This window comes from Paramormyrops kingsleyae, chromosome 24 (genome assembly GCF_048594095.1).
Source record: "Paramormyrops kingsleyae isolate MSU_618 chromosome 24, PKINGS_0.4, whole genome shotgun sequence".
Classification (NCBI taxonomy): domain Eukaryota; kingdom Metazoa; phylum Chordata; class Actinopteri; order Osteoglossiformes; family Mormyridae; genus Paramormyrops; species Paramormyrops kingsleyae.
The window spans coordinates 10,634,883-10,652,514 of record NC_132820.1 but is presented as its reverse complement, the minus strand read 5'-3'; the positions used below and the strand labels follow the sequence as shown (position 1 = coordinate 10,652,514).

Below are 17,632 nucleotides of genomic sequence, written 5' to 3'. Positions count from 1 at the left end.
TGGATAAGAACCCCTGCCTGGGTTAAGTTTAATGAGCAGTCACAATAGCCACTGTGTCAGCTTAAATGGCAAGTATTAGTGCTGCAAAAAGAATGACCAAACATGACGTTGTTGAGAAAATACTTTGTGCTCATTCACAGAAACATGGCCAGATATCTGGAGATGTACAGCTGTTTATTGAAAATAGTTTTGTTGCGAGGTACTAATGAACAACACTGCAAATGTATGACAAAAACAGATGAAAACACTAGTTTTAAATCGGCACAGTACATTATAAAAGTTACACCTTTTTCCATATTTTTCATATTGGTATGGTGGGGATGGAATTCCCTGTCCTGTTCCCTGGCACGATGACCATCCACCATCCATCTCCCTTATGCACCAGCGTGCCATTTCCAGTGAGTCTCTGGAGGACTGGATTGTCCATTCAGGCGAAATATCGCCCCCACCTGGCTGGAGCCACGTTGTGGTCCGTTACTGAGTCTCATTATCGCATGGCTACAGTTCACTACATTGGCTTTAACACTGAGGGCACAGATAAAAAGCAAATACAAAGCACACTTGTACAGCCTTTACGGGGGGGGGTCAACCCCATACGGTCTCAGCTAAGCTAGCAGAAGGCCTCTTGACATACATTAAAAATCTAAAAATAAAAAAAAGAATTGCAGGGCACTATGGACGCCCCGCCTCGGCCCTTTAAGCATCATCCCAGTGTCTCGGACATCAGTCAGGGCTCTAAAAAGGCGCGTTGGAGATGTGGACCTCGAAACGACCGGAACATCACGACAGGAACGACACTGCGGGCTGGCGAACGCGGTACGAGCGGACGATGGCGGCAGCGGGACGGGCAGAGCGGCGTCTCGAACGGGGCCAGCTGCCGCTCAGTCGATCTTCTTGCCGCGCAGCCGGACGGCATCCAGCAGCTGCCGGAAGGCGGGGCCGCCGCTGTGGCAGAGCAAGGTCAGCGCCTTGCCGTGCACCAGCGTCAGCGCGGTCTGGTGGCCCGTGGCCCACACCCGGTACCAGGGCCCGTAGAAGGGGTCCGACACAGCAGGACACAGCATGTTGTTCAGGTTGACCTCGGTCATCTGGAGGAATGTCGCAGAACACAAACATCAGAAAACTAACGGCTCCGGCACTTTCTGTTATTAACATTATCCTTTTTATTGCGATTAGATTACGTCTCACCTTAGTTTCATTAGCCATTAATACTATACATACAGGCATTGACTGCAAGCATGTGTTTGATATTTCAACCTAGCCTCGTCATGTGACACTGTCATGTGACAAGGTCATGTGAGTGAAAAAAGCAGGTGTGAATGGGGGGAAATTTCAAGTTTGATACTTCATAGGCAGGGGCTACCAGTCTCCCGCTAGATATTTAATTATAAAGCCAGAGAGTTTAACGTGGGAAGCAGTGTGAGCGCTGCCATAAAGAAAGGCCCCGAAGATGCGTCGTTAGCAAAGAGCACAGGCCTGATGGAGACGGCGACACTGGTCCATACTCACCAGGCCCAGTCCCTGCAGGAAGACGAAGTGGTACAGGAAGAGGATGCCAGTGGACAGCAGGGCCCACCACATGTTGACTAGGGGCTCGGGCTTGTAGATGCCTGGGAGATGGAACAATGACAACGGGCTCATTGTCAAGGAAGCTTCACGCCCTCAGAGCCTAATCGCCTTGAAAGCGACCAAAATTTGCACCCTGATACCACAACACATCCCATGTCCAGCACGGGAGGACGACGACGGGTGAGTCTTACGGCTGGTTTATATTTCCGCGTTGAGCGTATGCAGGACTTGCGCCTACGCCGTTTATACTTGTGCGCTATTGTGTCTGTGTCGCTCTGCAATGACATCACCAGAACGCCGGCTGATTGAGTATGGTGGAGTTAACTTTGGCTAAAATGTTTTTCCTCTGTTAAAAGAAACTAAACTTGGCAAGCTTCACAGATTTAATGATTCTTCCTTTCGAAGATTATCTAGTATATGTGTAAAAATCAGTTTTAAAGCGTTACTGCTGCTGCTTTTGCATGAGTTCTGCATACACTTTCCGAGCCAATCAAAATCCATTTTTATCCTTTTAAATCACTCATTGATGGGTTTGTGGGAAATGTATTTTTTATAAATAGCACGATATTAATTTGTGACATCTGAAACTTGCTGATATCGTGCAGCTGTAGTGTAAACAGCTGTGACCGTGGCAAAAACAGCAGGCTAGCAGCAAGCCAATCACAAGTTTGTCCCACAAAAAAATGCCCCCAGCTGGAAACAACACCAAAACATTTGTGTGGGAGTTTAGTGTGATGCTAACCAAGCGGATCAATCCGTTGTTGCACTCTGCGTCACTGTGATGTGTAGTTACATTTCTGGGGAGGTGTGTGTCATAGGGAATTCGACTACGCCATACCTACATCGATTCAGCGCAGAAGTATAAATCAGCCTGTAATCAGTACCAGCAGGGGGAGCTTCTGTGCACGAGGAATGACTGCGCGAGTAACACAGTTTGAACACTAGATGGCAGCATTGCACAGCAAGCCATTGTCAAAAACAACAAGCTAACATACCAAGGACTGTTTTTGTAAGCATCACACATCAACACCTGACCAACTGTTTTTATTCATCAATTTATTCATTTTCGTTAATTCATTACATATCTTTTCTATGTCTAAATCTGTAGTTATTACCACTTACCTCCTTTTCTAAAAAGGTAGATCGGAACCAGGTAGAGCATGGAGTGCTGAATGTAATAGACCTCCTTTTCAAAGGGGAGCTGTAAGGGGACAGGGACAGAAAATCACTCTAACCGCTGATATCACTGCCGTCACCTGGACCTGTACAGAATGGCCTGCATCTGGCCATCGACACGGCATGCGAGGATCGCCGCTGCACCGGCCGGCCGCAGGAAGCCATCCTGCGCGCTCGTTCCCAGCCAGGCCACAATTAACAGGAAATAACAGCATTCCGGGCCGTAGCTGGCAGCCTCGGAAGAGGCTGCACCCCCGCCTCACAGACATCGTGATGATAAACCGCAAATGGCATGAGCATTAGGAGCCAGGAAATGGGGGGGGGGGGGCGGCTATACAGGAAGCTCTGCGATGAGTTTACTCATCACGAACATAATGCGTGCGAAGCCTTTGGATGATGTATCCCAGGGGAACTGAGGTGTAACTGGTAAAAGCACATGTACCCCTCGGGGAGGATTAGTGGGGGGGGGGGGGGCACAACATCCATATAAGCTGTCAGCCTTTGATCTGACTTGACAGAGAGAGATGGTCTAAAGGCTGTCATAGATAACGCCGATATTACACATTACAGCACTGTTCAGATGAAGGGCACCCATGGCCACAAGGGCACAGATAATGTCCTCATGTTTAGCTGTGACGACGGAGCCGCCTCAATCTCGACGTCGGCTGCTCGCCACAGCCCCACCCTCACTCTACGATTTACCCCCAGCAAAGTAACTTCGTGGGGGGGAGGGGGGGGGACCAGTCTGTCTCCCTAACAACGGTCACTTGTGAATGCCGGTCTCCTAGCAACCGAACGTTGTCGGCTGCAGCCTGGTTAACGAGGCCTTGTTAGGCTGAAGGGTTTCCTGTGTGGCTCCGCCCGCAGGAGCTAACGACACGCGAGCAGCCGGCACCAGCCACTGAACCTGGGCTTGTGGTGTGCGAGCGTCGTACGAGGGGCCGGGGAAGAGCCCAGTCTGGCGGCCGCCACACGGTGAAGTATACCCGCCTCCTGCTGCATGTCTGTGAAACCCACACTGCCCCCAAGCCCCACCGCGCACAACAGCCTCAAATACACTGACACCACCCAACTGGCGAGTCCGACCTTGGGGGCGGTCTTTAGTGGTAACACTTATGACTCACGAACAGGGTGGTGGTGGGCGTGCGATGCACGTCGGGGAGCTGGGGGCGGCAAATCGGCGAGGAACATGACGGTACCAGCGTTCGACACGTTTTCCTTAAAGATTTATGAACTTATTACATGCGTAAATAAGGCGACGGCTTGCGGCACTAGATAACGAACAGGCAGCCCTCCACCCAAAGCCTCATAAATATCCATCCCCGTCAACAGCAGGGCGCGAAAGTTAGTTGGATCTGGTCACGCTGCGCCTGCAGGCTAAGAAAACCTCACGTCCTTCCTCATTTCTCCGCGCGGTAGCCTGGTGGCGTTACAGCCTCGGCGCACAGCTGGCGGAGCACGCTGCTGCACAGGGAATGGATAAACATTTGCACCGATGGTGCTGAAATACTTTCAGTTTCACGCTATGACGAGGGAGAATGTAAACACGCCAATGGGAAGTCAGCTGCTTCTCTCACAATCCAACCGCTTAAAGTGACACCGTTATCCAAACCTCATTAATACTGCCCGGCCAATCTGCACCCCCACCCCCCCGCACAGCTGCATGCATAGTTTGCAGATTTCTCCAACAGCTGTGGCATCAGAAATATCCTCGCTCTGTGGTTCCCGGAACATGCCAGAACAACCGGAGGCATCTGCGAGCAAGCCCACACACGTGCACACGGCGGCCCAGGGTTACACGGTTCCGGTGTCGTGCTCGAACGCGGCGTGCTTTCTGGGGGGGACTCACCAGCCTCGTGTTGACGACGGGGAACAGGAGAGCCAGGAGGGCACCGTTGAGCATGTGAACTTGAAGCCTAGAGGACACACATGGGAAAAGGGCTCAGATCCCACAGGTGCTTCTAACATGATGTACAGAGGGGGCTGTGGGATTTTAAAGTCGACGTGCAAGACGCCCGGAGTCACTCTCATGTCAGGCACTCGCATCTACAACATGGGACACTCAAAACAACAGACCGCGTGACTTCCTGGATTTCACTGGCCAGGATGTAAATCGCAACAGCCCTTCCTGTGCAGATCGGGGCCCTCTTACTCAACTGTCGCAATAATTGTCTCAATCCGTGTCAACTCAATATATTCTAAAACGCAGAAGGCAAATGAGACAGGCGGACACCTAAAAATGCAACGCTTCCATTCGTGAGCTTAGAGAGACTGAATTGAATAAGTAATATTTCGCCGTAATGCCATCCAAGGCAATCTGGCATTACAGCAAAGAGACGATGACACCCCAGTGACAAACAGGAAGAGAGGGAGGTGGTGAGGTTTCAGCAGCATGCTGGAATTCCACACCTGGTTCTCCTATCCTGTGGGAGGCTCCACTATCTAATGAGGGTCCCTTGATCACACAGTGCCTGGGGGGGTCTGCTGAGAAAGTGAGTGATGATCACTTGAGTGAGCAAGACGGTCACATGGTGCACTTATGTGGTTCACAAAGACAATGACTACATGTACACAAACCTTTCGGCATGATATAAGTCTACTTAAGTGTAATCCGCTGTATTGAATTACACCAAAAAAAGAGGGAGGAATTCAAAACCTGCCGGCAATGTCCCCTAAGGGCATTTTTGTGATTTATTTTACAGAAGCTGACATCATAGCCCAACCGAGGGTATAGTACTCTTTCATGTGAAGTACAAACCCAGTCAGACCCCATTCGGTCCCACAGAACACAGACAGGACTCTGGCCTAACAAATCAAAATAATGCCAGAGAGGCGACAATCAAGGAATAGACCAACTGAATCGTTTGCTAACCCTCCTTGCAGGTGGCCAACGGGAACGGACGCTAATCCGTTAGCCGCTTTCAACAAGCGTAAATTCTTTACGAGACGATACATTGTTTGTTTGCATTACTGTGTTGGGAATATCTGGAGTTCGAGTGGCTTATTTATAGCCTAACTATATTTGTCGTGATTACGGACCTCGGCGGGGGAATGCTATGTGTGCGTCGTCCTGAAAAAGGGATGGAATCGCGGAGCACGGCGGCCGGGCTGTCGGGATAAAGGGCTATTTTTAGGAGGCTGCCTCACGGCCTCTTAATGTAATGCATCGTGAGACGAGGACGCACCACGACACGCAGCAGGTGGTGACTGATTGGACACAGACCACAAACCCAAATGGGGGGGGGGCGGGCGTGTGGCGTGGGGGGAGGACTCACCTGAAGATAACCATGGCGGTCTTGCAAGGAGGACAGGCCAGGAGGAAGATCTGTGGATGGAGGGGGTAACACTGTTAGGAATCTCTCTCTCTCTCTCACACACACACACACACACACTCACAGGTACCTCCCTGATCTCACAGACAGCTGCTCCCCCACCAACGGAGGCATCCGTGATAGAATAAATAAACTGATTTATAACCCTTATTCCAGGTGATGACCTCACACCATCACACGCCGGGCCGCGAGACCCAGACGTGCTCAGCCCCACGGCACCCTCACGGAAGGGTGTGAGTTCCAAACGTTCACGGCCGCAGCCAGCCTTCGAACTGCGGGCGGCGCATGTTGCAGCGGGAAACTCTGAAGGATCCTGTATTAGGGAGAGAGACGTCGACGGCACTGGGGGGGGGGCGATTCTGACGATTCAGAAAAGCAAAGAACTGTAGCTGAGCAGAACTAGCTGATAACGATGCTGAACCCTTTAAATCGCGATACAGCTTGACAGATGCGGTGATGGTTGGACATCAAGAAGCAAAGAGCGATGTGAATATTCAGCTGTGTACGGCGGTTTGCCAAGAAAGGCACAGAGATACCACCGAAACTTTCTTACATAAGGACATCTACGCATGACAGATAACATGCAAAATAAGATGTTAGGAAATTTGCATTAGATATTATAGCAACTCTGTGAAGCTGCAGATGTTGCACCATCCTGTATAACATGATTAGGAACCCTTACACTGGTTCTGTCACTGAATCTTTTTTGCAAATGCTGAAATTTTCTACATTTGCAGGTTACTCACTTAACATTTACTAAAAATATATATTAAAAAGTTCTTTGCTAACAAATAAATTTGTAGTATGTTCACCACTTGAGTACCTTTATTAGCATGAAAATGCCGTATCTTTGATTCAAAGTCACCTCCTCTAGCTGTTATAACTGCAGAGAAAATTTGAGCCATTCTTTCTATAAGGGACATTAAATACTGCTCTGTTTCATGAGATGAAATTAACTAGTGCATTTAAAGTTAAAGGACAGCCTAGAGTTTGACTACGCCATCGACACAGAACCAGTTAACAGGATGTCAGACATGCACTGTTAGATACTCTTTCCATGTTATAAAGGAAACATTTAATTTTACTTACATTTTCATTTAAAGTTGTTCACTCAACTTTCCAGTGCTTAACAAGAATAAAAAAAGCTGCAGTTTATGAAATAAATGTAAAAGTAGTCAAAACCTGTGGTCTGTAAAAGCTTTTGACTGGTAGCGTATTACTCAATAGATGAAGTCTGAGCATCGTGTGGAGAGATTTCATGTGGAGAGATTTCATTTTGTGGTTACATGGATTTTCGTGCATTAGTGACACGCGGCAGCCTGTCACACTGTGTCAGCAAAAAGATAAAATGAAGAAGTCCTTCGGTGACAGTAAGACTATTCTGGAAGCCAGAGAATTGCCAACTAACCCATAATTACAATACCACTGTCATGATTGATGCATCACGATATTACCACTGTATCCTGATGGCTAACACTCCAGTACTGAAATATTGGAACTACTAAAATTTAAAGGCCAGATTTAACTAACGGCCTTTAACTTCCAAGGATGAATCAGTATTTTGAATAAAGTTCTTGCTCAATTCAGCTGCACGAACTGTGCATTTTTGTGTAAAGTGCACAATTCTGTTTTTCATATGCAGTCATGTTTTGGTGAATGGCGAACTGCATATACGATGGTGGGTCCCATCCGTAAGATTGTAACAGAGCCGAAAGATTCCTATCACCTGGTGTCGTAGTTGCCGTTATACCGTAACACAAAGCGTTATGCGCGTGTTTGCGGTGATGCTGGTGTAAACAAACCTACTGCACTGCCTGTCGTATAGAAATATCCTCCTGAGACCCCATCCATTCATCTCTGTCCATTGTAGTGGACATTTTGTTTTCCCGTCTATCTTTTCACTGATGTTAGGAAAGGTTATTTGAGCTAAATCTGTTCAGCCTCAAGCAAAGGAGACTGAGGGGGGACATGATCCAGGTCTATAAGATTCTAACAGGTTTGGATGCCGTTCAACCGAATAGTTACTTCAGCATTAGTTCAAATACAAGAACTCGTGGCCATAGGTGGAAATTAGCGGGAGAACATTTCAAACTGGATTTAAGGAAGCACTTCTTTACACAGCGTGTAGTCAGAGTATGGGATAGTCTTCCTGATAACGTAGTGCAAGCTGAATCCTTGGGTTCCTTTAAATCAGAGCCAGATAATATTTTAACAACTCTGAGCTATTAGTTAAGTTCTCCCCAAGCGAGCTCGATGGGCCGAATGGCCTCCTCTCGTTTGTATAGTTCTTATGTTCTTATGTATTTATTCCTGTTGTACACTAAAGAGGACAAGCTGTGAAATTAAAAATAAAAATAAATTAGAAAAAAATCTAAATTGTAAGATGTCTTATTTCCTCCAAAGACACAGAAAATCACAAATAACCTAAGATTGAAGGACACTTTTTTTCCTTGGGTCTCAGGAGGATACAGCACATAATACGTGATAATGGGGTTTGGTTGATATCGGCATTATCGATTATTGCCGCAAAAAAATAGCTAAATTAATCGATAATATCTAAACACGAAATCATGAATGAGAATGTTTACATACTGTATTTTTGCATTTCCATTTACAAGCAATACCTATGTTTCTTGAAAGCGTCCAATATTTGGTTCCCATGTTTTTGTAAAACCGCCTGTCTCCGTGTCGCAGGGCAGATACCAGGAAGACAGCTTTACAATCTACCGCAGGTCTCGCATGTGAAAGCCCCTTTTATTGTGTGTTTACGACTCATGACGCAAATGCAAAAACTGTTCAAGACACAAATAAAGCTTTCTACTTCACTGGAGCAGGAAATATCGGCCAAATGAACAGCGCTCCGGCCGTGGCTGTTACTGTATGACGAAAATAAACGATGCAGAACAACAAAATTATGGAGTTTAATAACAACAACAGTAACCATCATAATCACAAAAATAAATATGGCCACACGGCAGATATGATCCTGTTAAATAATAACTCTAATTTTTACAAGTACAGAAGTGTACAATCTGTATGACAAGAAATCAGAGGAAGGTCGAGTGAGAAAGAAAATAACTGATAATCAAGCACATGGCCAGGCCTACAACTCGTTACTGACTCTGATATTGAAGTACTGGTTGTACTTCCAGCAACAATGCGAACGCGAATGGCGTCATCTGAAACAGCTCAGGATGAAGTCGCATGTTTACTTCAAGCTGAAATCCCCGCATAGTGGTGCACCCGCGATACAGTCCAGCTCAGCATAAGCCTTAATTATCGGCAGGACTGGCACTCGATGTCTAATTAAGCACAAGCACTGTTCCACTGGGAATGGCGGACAGTCGTTTTTCTTCTCTCGGAGAGGTCCCCCAAGTGACTGCGACGGGAACGGCGTAGGTGCTGATGCAGCAGAGCGGAGATGAAGCCACTGTGGCAGGTACCGCAGAGGGGAGCGGCTGGTGTATAAGCAGGTTCCTCAGGAACCAGGTCACGCCCACAAACATCAGGACTGCATCCCTCACCGACACTTTGCCCCAACAGCCTTGCATCTTTTGGTACAATTTCCTGATATAAGGAACTACTCCCAGATTTCGAGCTCAGTTTGGGTGCGTATAACTGAAAACAAATTCGAGATAAGCATTCTGGAACAATCTCCTCTTCCTTCAGAATATTCTGGGAAAAAAAAACAGCACGATGTCACTTCCTCTGTGCCCCAACCTCAGCAGAGAGACTGCTGCAGGAAGGGAGCTGTGCGAGTGACTTCGGCGTCCTGTCCTTGGGGACATAGACAAGACAGGGACCTACATCATCAGTAACGGTCTGGAAGAAAAGCGCTCAGCCCTCGTCCATCAGAGGAAGAGGAGGATGGAAGATTTACCGAGTCAGTAAATTCGGCTATTCGTCGCAGCAAGTCCACAGATGCCAACTGACAGACCTCAAACCACAGGGCGTGCACTAAACTGTGTGTAAACAGAGGTGACCTTTCTCCGTGAAAATTACATACAGGCAACCAGCAGGCTGGCTTAACTCTGATATTGATCGGCACGTCGTCACTATGAGCACAGAGGAATTCAGATTAGATCTGAAGGATACGGACCTGCACGACTCTCTCATGCCATATGCAGCGTGAACCAGGATGCTTGATTACAACCGGAGACGTTTCAGAAAGCTAATTTATGAGAGTGCTGGGCATCTGAAAGAAATAGAATAAGCACCCTTTAAAGAAACTGGGTCATGGCGATCGATTCAGCAAAGCCTTTTCCTTAAACCCCAAAATGCCACCAGAAATAAACATCTTAGGGGCAAAAATTAGAAATCAGGACAAAAAAAACTTGTGCCAACACTAATGGTCTCCTAGGTGGGGAGTATTTTAGCTGGGAAGTCTGCTGGTTCTGCAGCAAGGTCAGGGCTGGTCCAGATTCTCCCAGAGGGACTCGGCCTAGACGGCCTAGCAGGGGAAGATGGGCCACCTCAGGTTGGGCATCAGACCTTCAAAGTAGTATAGTTGTCTCCATTTATACATCAACAACACAGCGAAATCACAGTGCTGGTAATGACCACAGAGAAATGAAAACGGTATCTACACCTCGGCTGGTTAGCTCAGTTGGATAAAGCAGGATGCTAATGATGCCAAGGTCATGGGTTCGAGCCCTGAATGGGGCGACTGCTTCTCTGACAATTACCTCCAGGGATCAACAAAGGCTCATCTGATCTTCACCTCGGATGATTGTTAATTCTGAGGGATGTTCATTCAGATGGCGCCAGCTTCCGTAGTCCTCAGTGACCGACGCCCTGCCCTGTCCCCCATTACCGTGAGCAGATGCCCGCTGATTCAGCACCGGCAAGAACCCGTGACCGGCAAGAACCCAAGACGAGGATCTCCATTCCCTAGCTGAGGATAATTATCACACTGGCTTTGGCCCTATCTGAAGATGGCAGCTGATTTCTGCAAATGTGTCACGATAGCAAAAGGTCGAGGGAGTATAAGAGAGTTGTCCCGAATGACTCCATGGGAGTGTCTTCACTGCCATTTCAGTATTTAAATAAATCACTGTCCAAGACCCAATACTTACTGGGCCAAGCAGCCATGTTTGCATTCACTCTTGTCATTCACTAGATTCAAGATTCAAAGCGTTTATTATCATATGTACAGAAAAGTAGTATTTCTCAGTACAATGAAATTCTTACTTTGCTGTCCACTCACAAATGCCAGGTTAAATTAAATTTAAATTAAGTACAAAAGAGCATACTTGAGAAAAATAGTGCAAAAAGAGCTTAAAGTGCAAAGTGACCTGTTGTGCAAATGAGGTAGGTCATGATATGCAAAGTGATCTGTTATGTAAATGAGGTAGGTCGTCTATTTAGGAGTCTGATTGTAGTGGGGAAGAAAGAGTTGTTTAGCCGGGATGTTCTAGATTTCACACTTCTGAACCTAGTGCGTCTCTTTGATCATTAGATTAAGGGCCAACTGTTGTCCAAAAAAAGAACGAAGAAACAGGAACTTTATACGTTTTTCTCAGAACAAACATTTTCAACATTGCGTAATTAGCGGCAGGGTGATAAATAATAATAATAATTAATAATTGATACTTTATCGATCCCCGTGGGGAAATTGTTTTTACGCCTCCCTCAACTTGCTCTTTGTAGAGTAAGCTGTCCGCGAAGGGCAGCCACCCGTAGCGGCGCCCAGGGAGCTGGGGGTTGAGGGTCTTGCTCAAGGACCCGCAGACGTGCTGAGGCTGGGCTTGAACCGTGTGAGTTCAAGTTGATACAGTGTGAGGCAACATTGATGGGCAGCCCCAGTATCACGGTTTGAATCCTCTGTTTGTTTGCATGTTAGTTAGAAAGAGAGAGCGAGCTTGTTCTCCCTGCACGCATATACTCTAGTCCAGGGTTATTCAAATCACGGTCCTCGAGGTCCGAGCACTGCTGATTTCCCAGCCTTCCTTTACCTGTCAGTCAGGTGTGAAGCCTCTGACCAATCAGAATCAGTAATTATTAAACTAGCTACCTGGAAGAACTGAAAACAAGGCCTGGATTTGGAATCGAGGTCCAGATTTGAAGAGCCCTGCTCTAGTCCAACAGGCCTAGAGGTGATAGGAGGATGGGTTGTCTCGGTTACCTGCTGCCTCGTTTGACCCAATAAGATGCAACGGTACTCAAAGAGCAGGGGGTCTAACCATCACTAATACTCATGGCAGTAAATAATACTCCAGCATCCGTCAGCCTGTATAGAGAGAGTCCCTAACTACAGACAGTCTGTGTTTGTTACATGAATGTCATATTAATTTTTCAGTTGCTCATTAGTGATGGTTCACTTTGACATGGAAGGTACGGCCTAATACCAGCCCGCCAGCCAAAACCGGGGGGGGGAACTCAGCCAGTTTGGCCAAGGTCCAGACAGAACCCAACGGTGAGGCCAGTGGACAACGAGCCCCATGGGACAGTCAGCAACCCCCACCCTTTTTTGGGACTATCCGTACGGACTGCGGTCTACGACACACCCTAACACCCGGATTTGATGACCAGCAACCAGCCACACCCCCAACCCACCCTGCCGGCCCTGGAGACTAGCTGATCGTGAGAACAGGACGTGCTGCGCTTGACCATCCAGGGTGAGGTCACAGGCGGAAGGTGATCCTCAGCGCTGCGGGCCGGTAACCTTCTGTGCGTGGGCGACTCTCCCACCTGAATACCTGCTATCTACATTCACCACAACTGGAAGCTTTTTAGCTATAAATACCGGAATCAGATGTACATTTCCCAGCATTCCGTCACAATTATCTCAACCATAGGCACCAGTGAAGTGTCCAAACTAAGTATCATGACACCGAACTGGCCTGCAATCTCCATAAATGGTTAGGCTCCCTGTACTACCCATTTGGAAAATCCACAAATATACCTCACTATATATTGATTGAATTGCGTAAAATAAAAAAATACCAGGTTTTAATTTTTAAAAACTACCAATGATTTACTATAAAAATAGACATCAATTTATCAAAATACTTTAAGAAAGAAGAACAGACATATTCCATCAAATCAATTTCAGCCTGTCAGATGTGGATATCGATTTATGGTCTCTGACAGTCTAGCAGAGGACTGGAGGCCACAGACTTGGCAGGAATTTTATTTTGTTTCACAACCTGAATAATAGATTTTTTTTACCTATCGGCTTTCCGAAAAAAGAGGGGAGACGCTAGAGACGGAGATCAAGGCGACCGGCTCATTCCCGGAAGAATAACATGCACGGCCTTTTGGAAGGTTTTCAGTGTGCAAAAAAAAAAAAAGTCAGACAGCAACAGTGCATGGCGGCCGCTGCTGTTTTTCATGAACAAAATGCACCCCAGCACGGATAACAAGCTTCTGAAACTGCCGCCGTTTAGGGTATTAAGGAGCGTCGCCAATTTATAGTCCGGTATCTAAAATACGAGTTTTAAGGCCACGGGACCAAACCCAAAAGCAAAATCGGTGCAATAAAATTGTGGCACATAGTATCAAATTTAATTTCAGCGCTTATTACTACAAGAACTTAATACCACTGCTATTTTCTCTCATTTATAGCTGTACTCCGTTTTTTTTATCGCAGATATAAAATGCAGCCGCTCCCCAAGTTACCATGGGGTTACGTTCCGACAAACCTATCGTAAGGCAGAAATACATCTTAATACAGAATACCTAACCTGACAAACATCATAGCCAAGCATATACACTCTCAGAGACATGAGTGCCAATTTGCTTGTCACTGGGACTGTACCCTCAAATGCCTTTCAGTTGTACCCTTAGTTGTGTGTAATTGTACCTTTTCAGGTACACAAATGGACTGTGTCCATTGGGGGTAGATTAATATTGCTTGTATCTCGGGGAGTCCATTTCCGTACCTTAACAGGTATAGCCCCAGCGACAAGCAAAATCACAAACTGGTACCCTCTTTCTGAGAGTGTTGCCTACCCTAAACATGCTTAGAACACTTACATTAGCCTACAGTTGGGGAAATTTATTAACACAAAGGCTAATTTAGATTTTTTATTTTTTTTTTTATAAAAAAAATAAGTGTTGATTACCTCATGTAATTTATTGAATAATGTACTGAAAGTGAAAAACATTTACCGATCGTAAAGTCGAAATATTGTAACACGGACCATCGTAACCCGGGGAGCGTCTGTACTGATGTATGTTCAAGCCAGTTCACAACATCTCCAAGAGAGATGATGGAGAATGCTTTACTGGGGGGAAGCAGGCCAAAGAAGAGCTGACGGATACATGTCGGGCGCAACTGCAAAACGCAAAGATCCCAAAAGATGCTGCTACCGTTACCTGGATCATGGTGATCACGTGACAGGGGTTCAGCAGATAGATCACGGTCTTGGTGGCGAACTTGAAGCCCACCTCCACCCCGAAGGTCATGCATAGCGCCACCAGCAACAGGTTCTTGCCCAGGCTGTCCCCATTGGACCTGCACGGGTCCCGGGCCACCTCCCTCAGCTCCCTGGGCACGTTGATCTTGCGCAGCGCCAAGGCGACCTCCAGGATGGAGATGATGACTATCAGCAGGCTCTCCACCAGGCGCTGGTGCGTGCTCAAAAATGCTGCGCACTCGGGGCCCCCATTGCCCTCGAATTTGGGGTCCACGCCACCGTAGACCCAGTCCAGCAGGCTGTAGATGTTATACCGGGACATGTTCCTCTTCTCGTATTGGAAAAGGTATGAACACGACGGAATGAAAGATAATACACTGATTTCCTGGCGAAACATGAAACTGCGGAAATCGGTACCCGTCAGGGCGGGGGCTGCAGGGTCTTATAATAAAGAGAGACGAATGGCCGTTATCACGCCGTCTTCTGCCCCTGATGCCGCACTCGGTGATGTCGGTTCCCGAGATGCAAAAACGTCCAAAAGCAACACCCCAAAACGCCGGATCCTTGAGACTGATAGGTGTAAAAAAAGAGCCCGGCTTTTTCAATTCCCGGGTTTCTTACTGCAGGCGCATTCCGGAAAATTTTAATAATCAGATGGAAAAAAAAATGCAGGAGACCAGGGTATTCAGATTTTGAGACCATGCACGACGATCCTCGCCTGGATTTTGATGAGCAGGCACCCAAAAATGACACAGATAGGCATGTAGGAAAGCGAACGTCTTCTGCCAAGAAAGCTGGCTAACAGGTTTCAGCATGCAACCTGTCGGAATGAAAACGAGGGGAGCGGAGGCTGAGGTCTCCGGGAGCAGAGAAACTGCGACGCCGTCTTGTTACCGGAGCGCACGGCTGGGAGGGGCGCCGCATGCAAAAGATGCGCGTCCGGCCGCCGGCGCTCTAGCAGGATATACGGGCGCGGAGTAGCCGGGAGACAACAACGGTGGGTGAAAAAGGGAGCAATCCTCGGTCGCTACAATGGCGGGAGAAGCCCAGGCTTGGCAGGGACATCCATGCTTCGTGCAGCGCTGAGCTCCTGCGGTCGCGCACGGAGAGAAGCTTCGGTCGCACGCAGCGCGCCTCCTCCTCCTCAGCGTCACCTCGTACCTTATACGGCCAGCGCCGGAGCGGCCCGTCAGTCATTAGAGCTGCTGCACGCCATTGGACAGTCCCGGAAATGAGCCCACCCCCTTCTAAACTGTATGTCTTATTAACCCTATAGACGTGACATGGTTTGCAGGGGCGGTTCCATAAATGGATTATTTAAAACATAACGGGATGCAAAGTGCAATAAGCTTATATAAATATATATGTGTTTCTATACATATATATTATATATGCATTTGCAAATATATATTTATATACACACGTGTGTATAAATACATACATATATACCATTTATATAATATATCACTTTCCAGAACCTCATTTTTAAAATGTATTGAACAATTCCCTGGTGGACTACAGTACTGTACTGTGTGCAAGGTTAACATATTTAACGGAGCGTTTGGGGAGCCCGAAGGTTTCTATATGCATAATATAACCTTTAGTAGCCTATATATGCGTAAAATGTAAACTATTTGCAGTTTTAAAGAATTATAATCTTACGGCATTAACGGCTGTTTTTTTAATGACAATACCGTACGCTGAATTGTATTAGTCTGAATAATAGACGGGGCGGGGCAGTGGGTATGGGATTAGGAGTTAAACAATGACCTGTGATCTCTCCCCAGGGCCATCTCTCTCACCCTGGAGAGCACCGCAACAACAAACCCGACCGTTTCTAAAATTGACGGGTTAATTATGAAATTATGCCATCCACTTTAGCAGCAAATTATGCGCCCAGCCAGCCATTATAAAACATCGAATACGATTTTACAAAACGGATTCTGCCCACCAAAAAGGAGAAGAGGCGATTTTACTGTCGATCAGTTTGTGACACTCCGTTGTTTGAAATGGAGCTCGCTTACGTCTGTAGAGAAACTGGGAGGAATGGCAGTGTTACTGGTAACGGTGTTTTGCTGTCACAAAACATTTCACTCTATCTTTGAGCCCTTCAATGGAGGAACAGCGAAATGAAAATAGACACAGGTTAAAGACCCCCTACCATTAATGCGTGACTATGAAATGAACGCGCCTTGGGGGGGGGGGGGGGGGGGGTATATCCCCCCTGGTGGCGTTGCCCTACAATAGTTTTCCGTAAATGGTGTTATCCACAATACGATATGGTTCCCGGCTTTAGAGTATTAATTCCCATTGCCAGTTAAGCTTGCTCGAACAGAAATCTTATGTTGGAAAACAATCATATTATTTAGCTGAATTACACTATTATTTTAATTATCAACCTTATTTAGACGTGTAGCACGTTTTTGCACAGATGTCTCCCAAATTTCGCCACGTTATGGAAGTTAGGGCAGGGCTTTGCATGCCGTAACTGCAGCCGATTACGCAACAGCTTCGCCCTGTACGTCGGTGAGGGCCGCTATAGTGCAGGATGTTATGGGGTATAATAGTGGAAAGTGCACTTTGTTCGTAAAAAAGCGGCTTTGGATGCATTTAACCTGGGACTAGCCCCGACAGACATGCCTTTTAATTTACACCTTCCAGGGGAATGAAATCCAGTCATTTCTGAATGCTGCGAATTTCTCTTGCACCCAAACCGAAAATGACAAAAACAGCGTCTGCAATCTTATAGATACGGATTCTCCTATCTATACTGAAAGTATGCCACCCGCAGCCGCAGCTATTACTGCACAACACCAATACATCGGAGCATACCAACCCACAAACCCTCGTTATATTTAATACTATAGCAGCTAGAAACCTCATTCCTTTAAGATGAAGCTTCTTGCTACCGATTGACCTAAGTTTAGCTAAAACAGATGGTTATAGCCCGAGAGGATTTACAGAGACGCGCTGCCCAGTTTATCCTAAGAAACTGACTGCATTCACTACACAAACTGTTCAGAACTCATTTTTCAAACGAATTAAATGATTCGCTTATTTAGTTTACGAATGAGATCTGTGAACCACATCATGCGGTTTTAGGACTGGGATAGTCTTTCGCCCCCCTCTGGTGTAGTAATGTGCGAGTCACTATGTCTAGTACAATATAGCGAAGAGTATTGTATCATGAAATTA

The 17,632-nt window shown here is 46.8% G+C and overlaps 1 protein-coding gene across 1 annotated transcript; it reads right to left on the bottom strand.

Annotated features, from left to right (window-relative positions):
- Positions 1–155: 155 nt before the first annotated feature.
- Positions 156–15,580, bottom strand: LOC111860887 (transmembrane protein 164). Its single transcript, XM_023845031.2, has 6 exons — positions 14,397–15,580; positions 6,021–6,070; positions 4,595–4,661; positions 2,692–2,770; positions 1,510–1,610; positions 156–1,088 (listed from the first exon to the last, which is right to left on the bottom strand). The coding sequence occupies exons 1-6, from the start codon at positions 14,832–14,834 to the stop codon at positions 882–884; spliced, it is 942 nt and encodes a 313-aa protein (XP_023700799.2). The 5' UTR covers positions 14,835–15,580; the 3' UTR covers positions 156–881.
- Between the last annotated feature and the right edge of the window lie 2,052 nt (positions 15,581–17,632).

Bases quoted from the DNA above. Each gene is read 5' to 3' on its own strand.
- LOC111860887 (XM_023845031.2), bottom strand. From the start codon at position 14,834: ATGTTTCGCCAGGAAATCAGTGTATTATCTTTCATTCCGTCGTGTTCA. The intron at 2,771-4,594 runs GTGAGTCCCCCC...GTCCCCTTACAG, and splicing joins CCGTCGTCAACACGAGGCTG to CTCCCCTTTGAAAAGGAGGT. The intron at 1,611-2,691 runs GTAAGTGGTAAT...TCCATCTCCCAG, and splicing joins CTACCTTTTTAGAAAAGGAG to GCATCTACAAGCCCGAGCCC.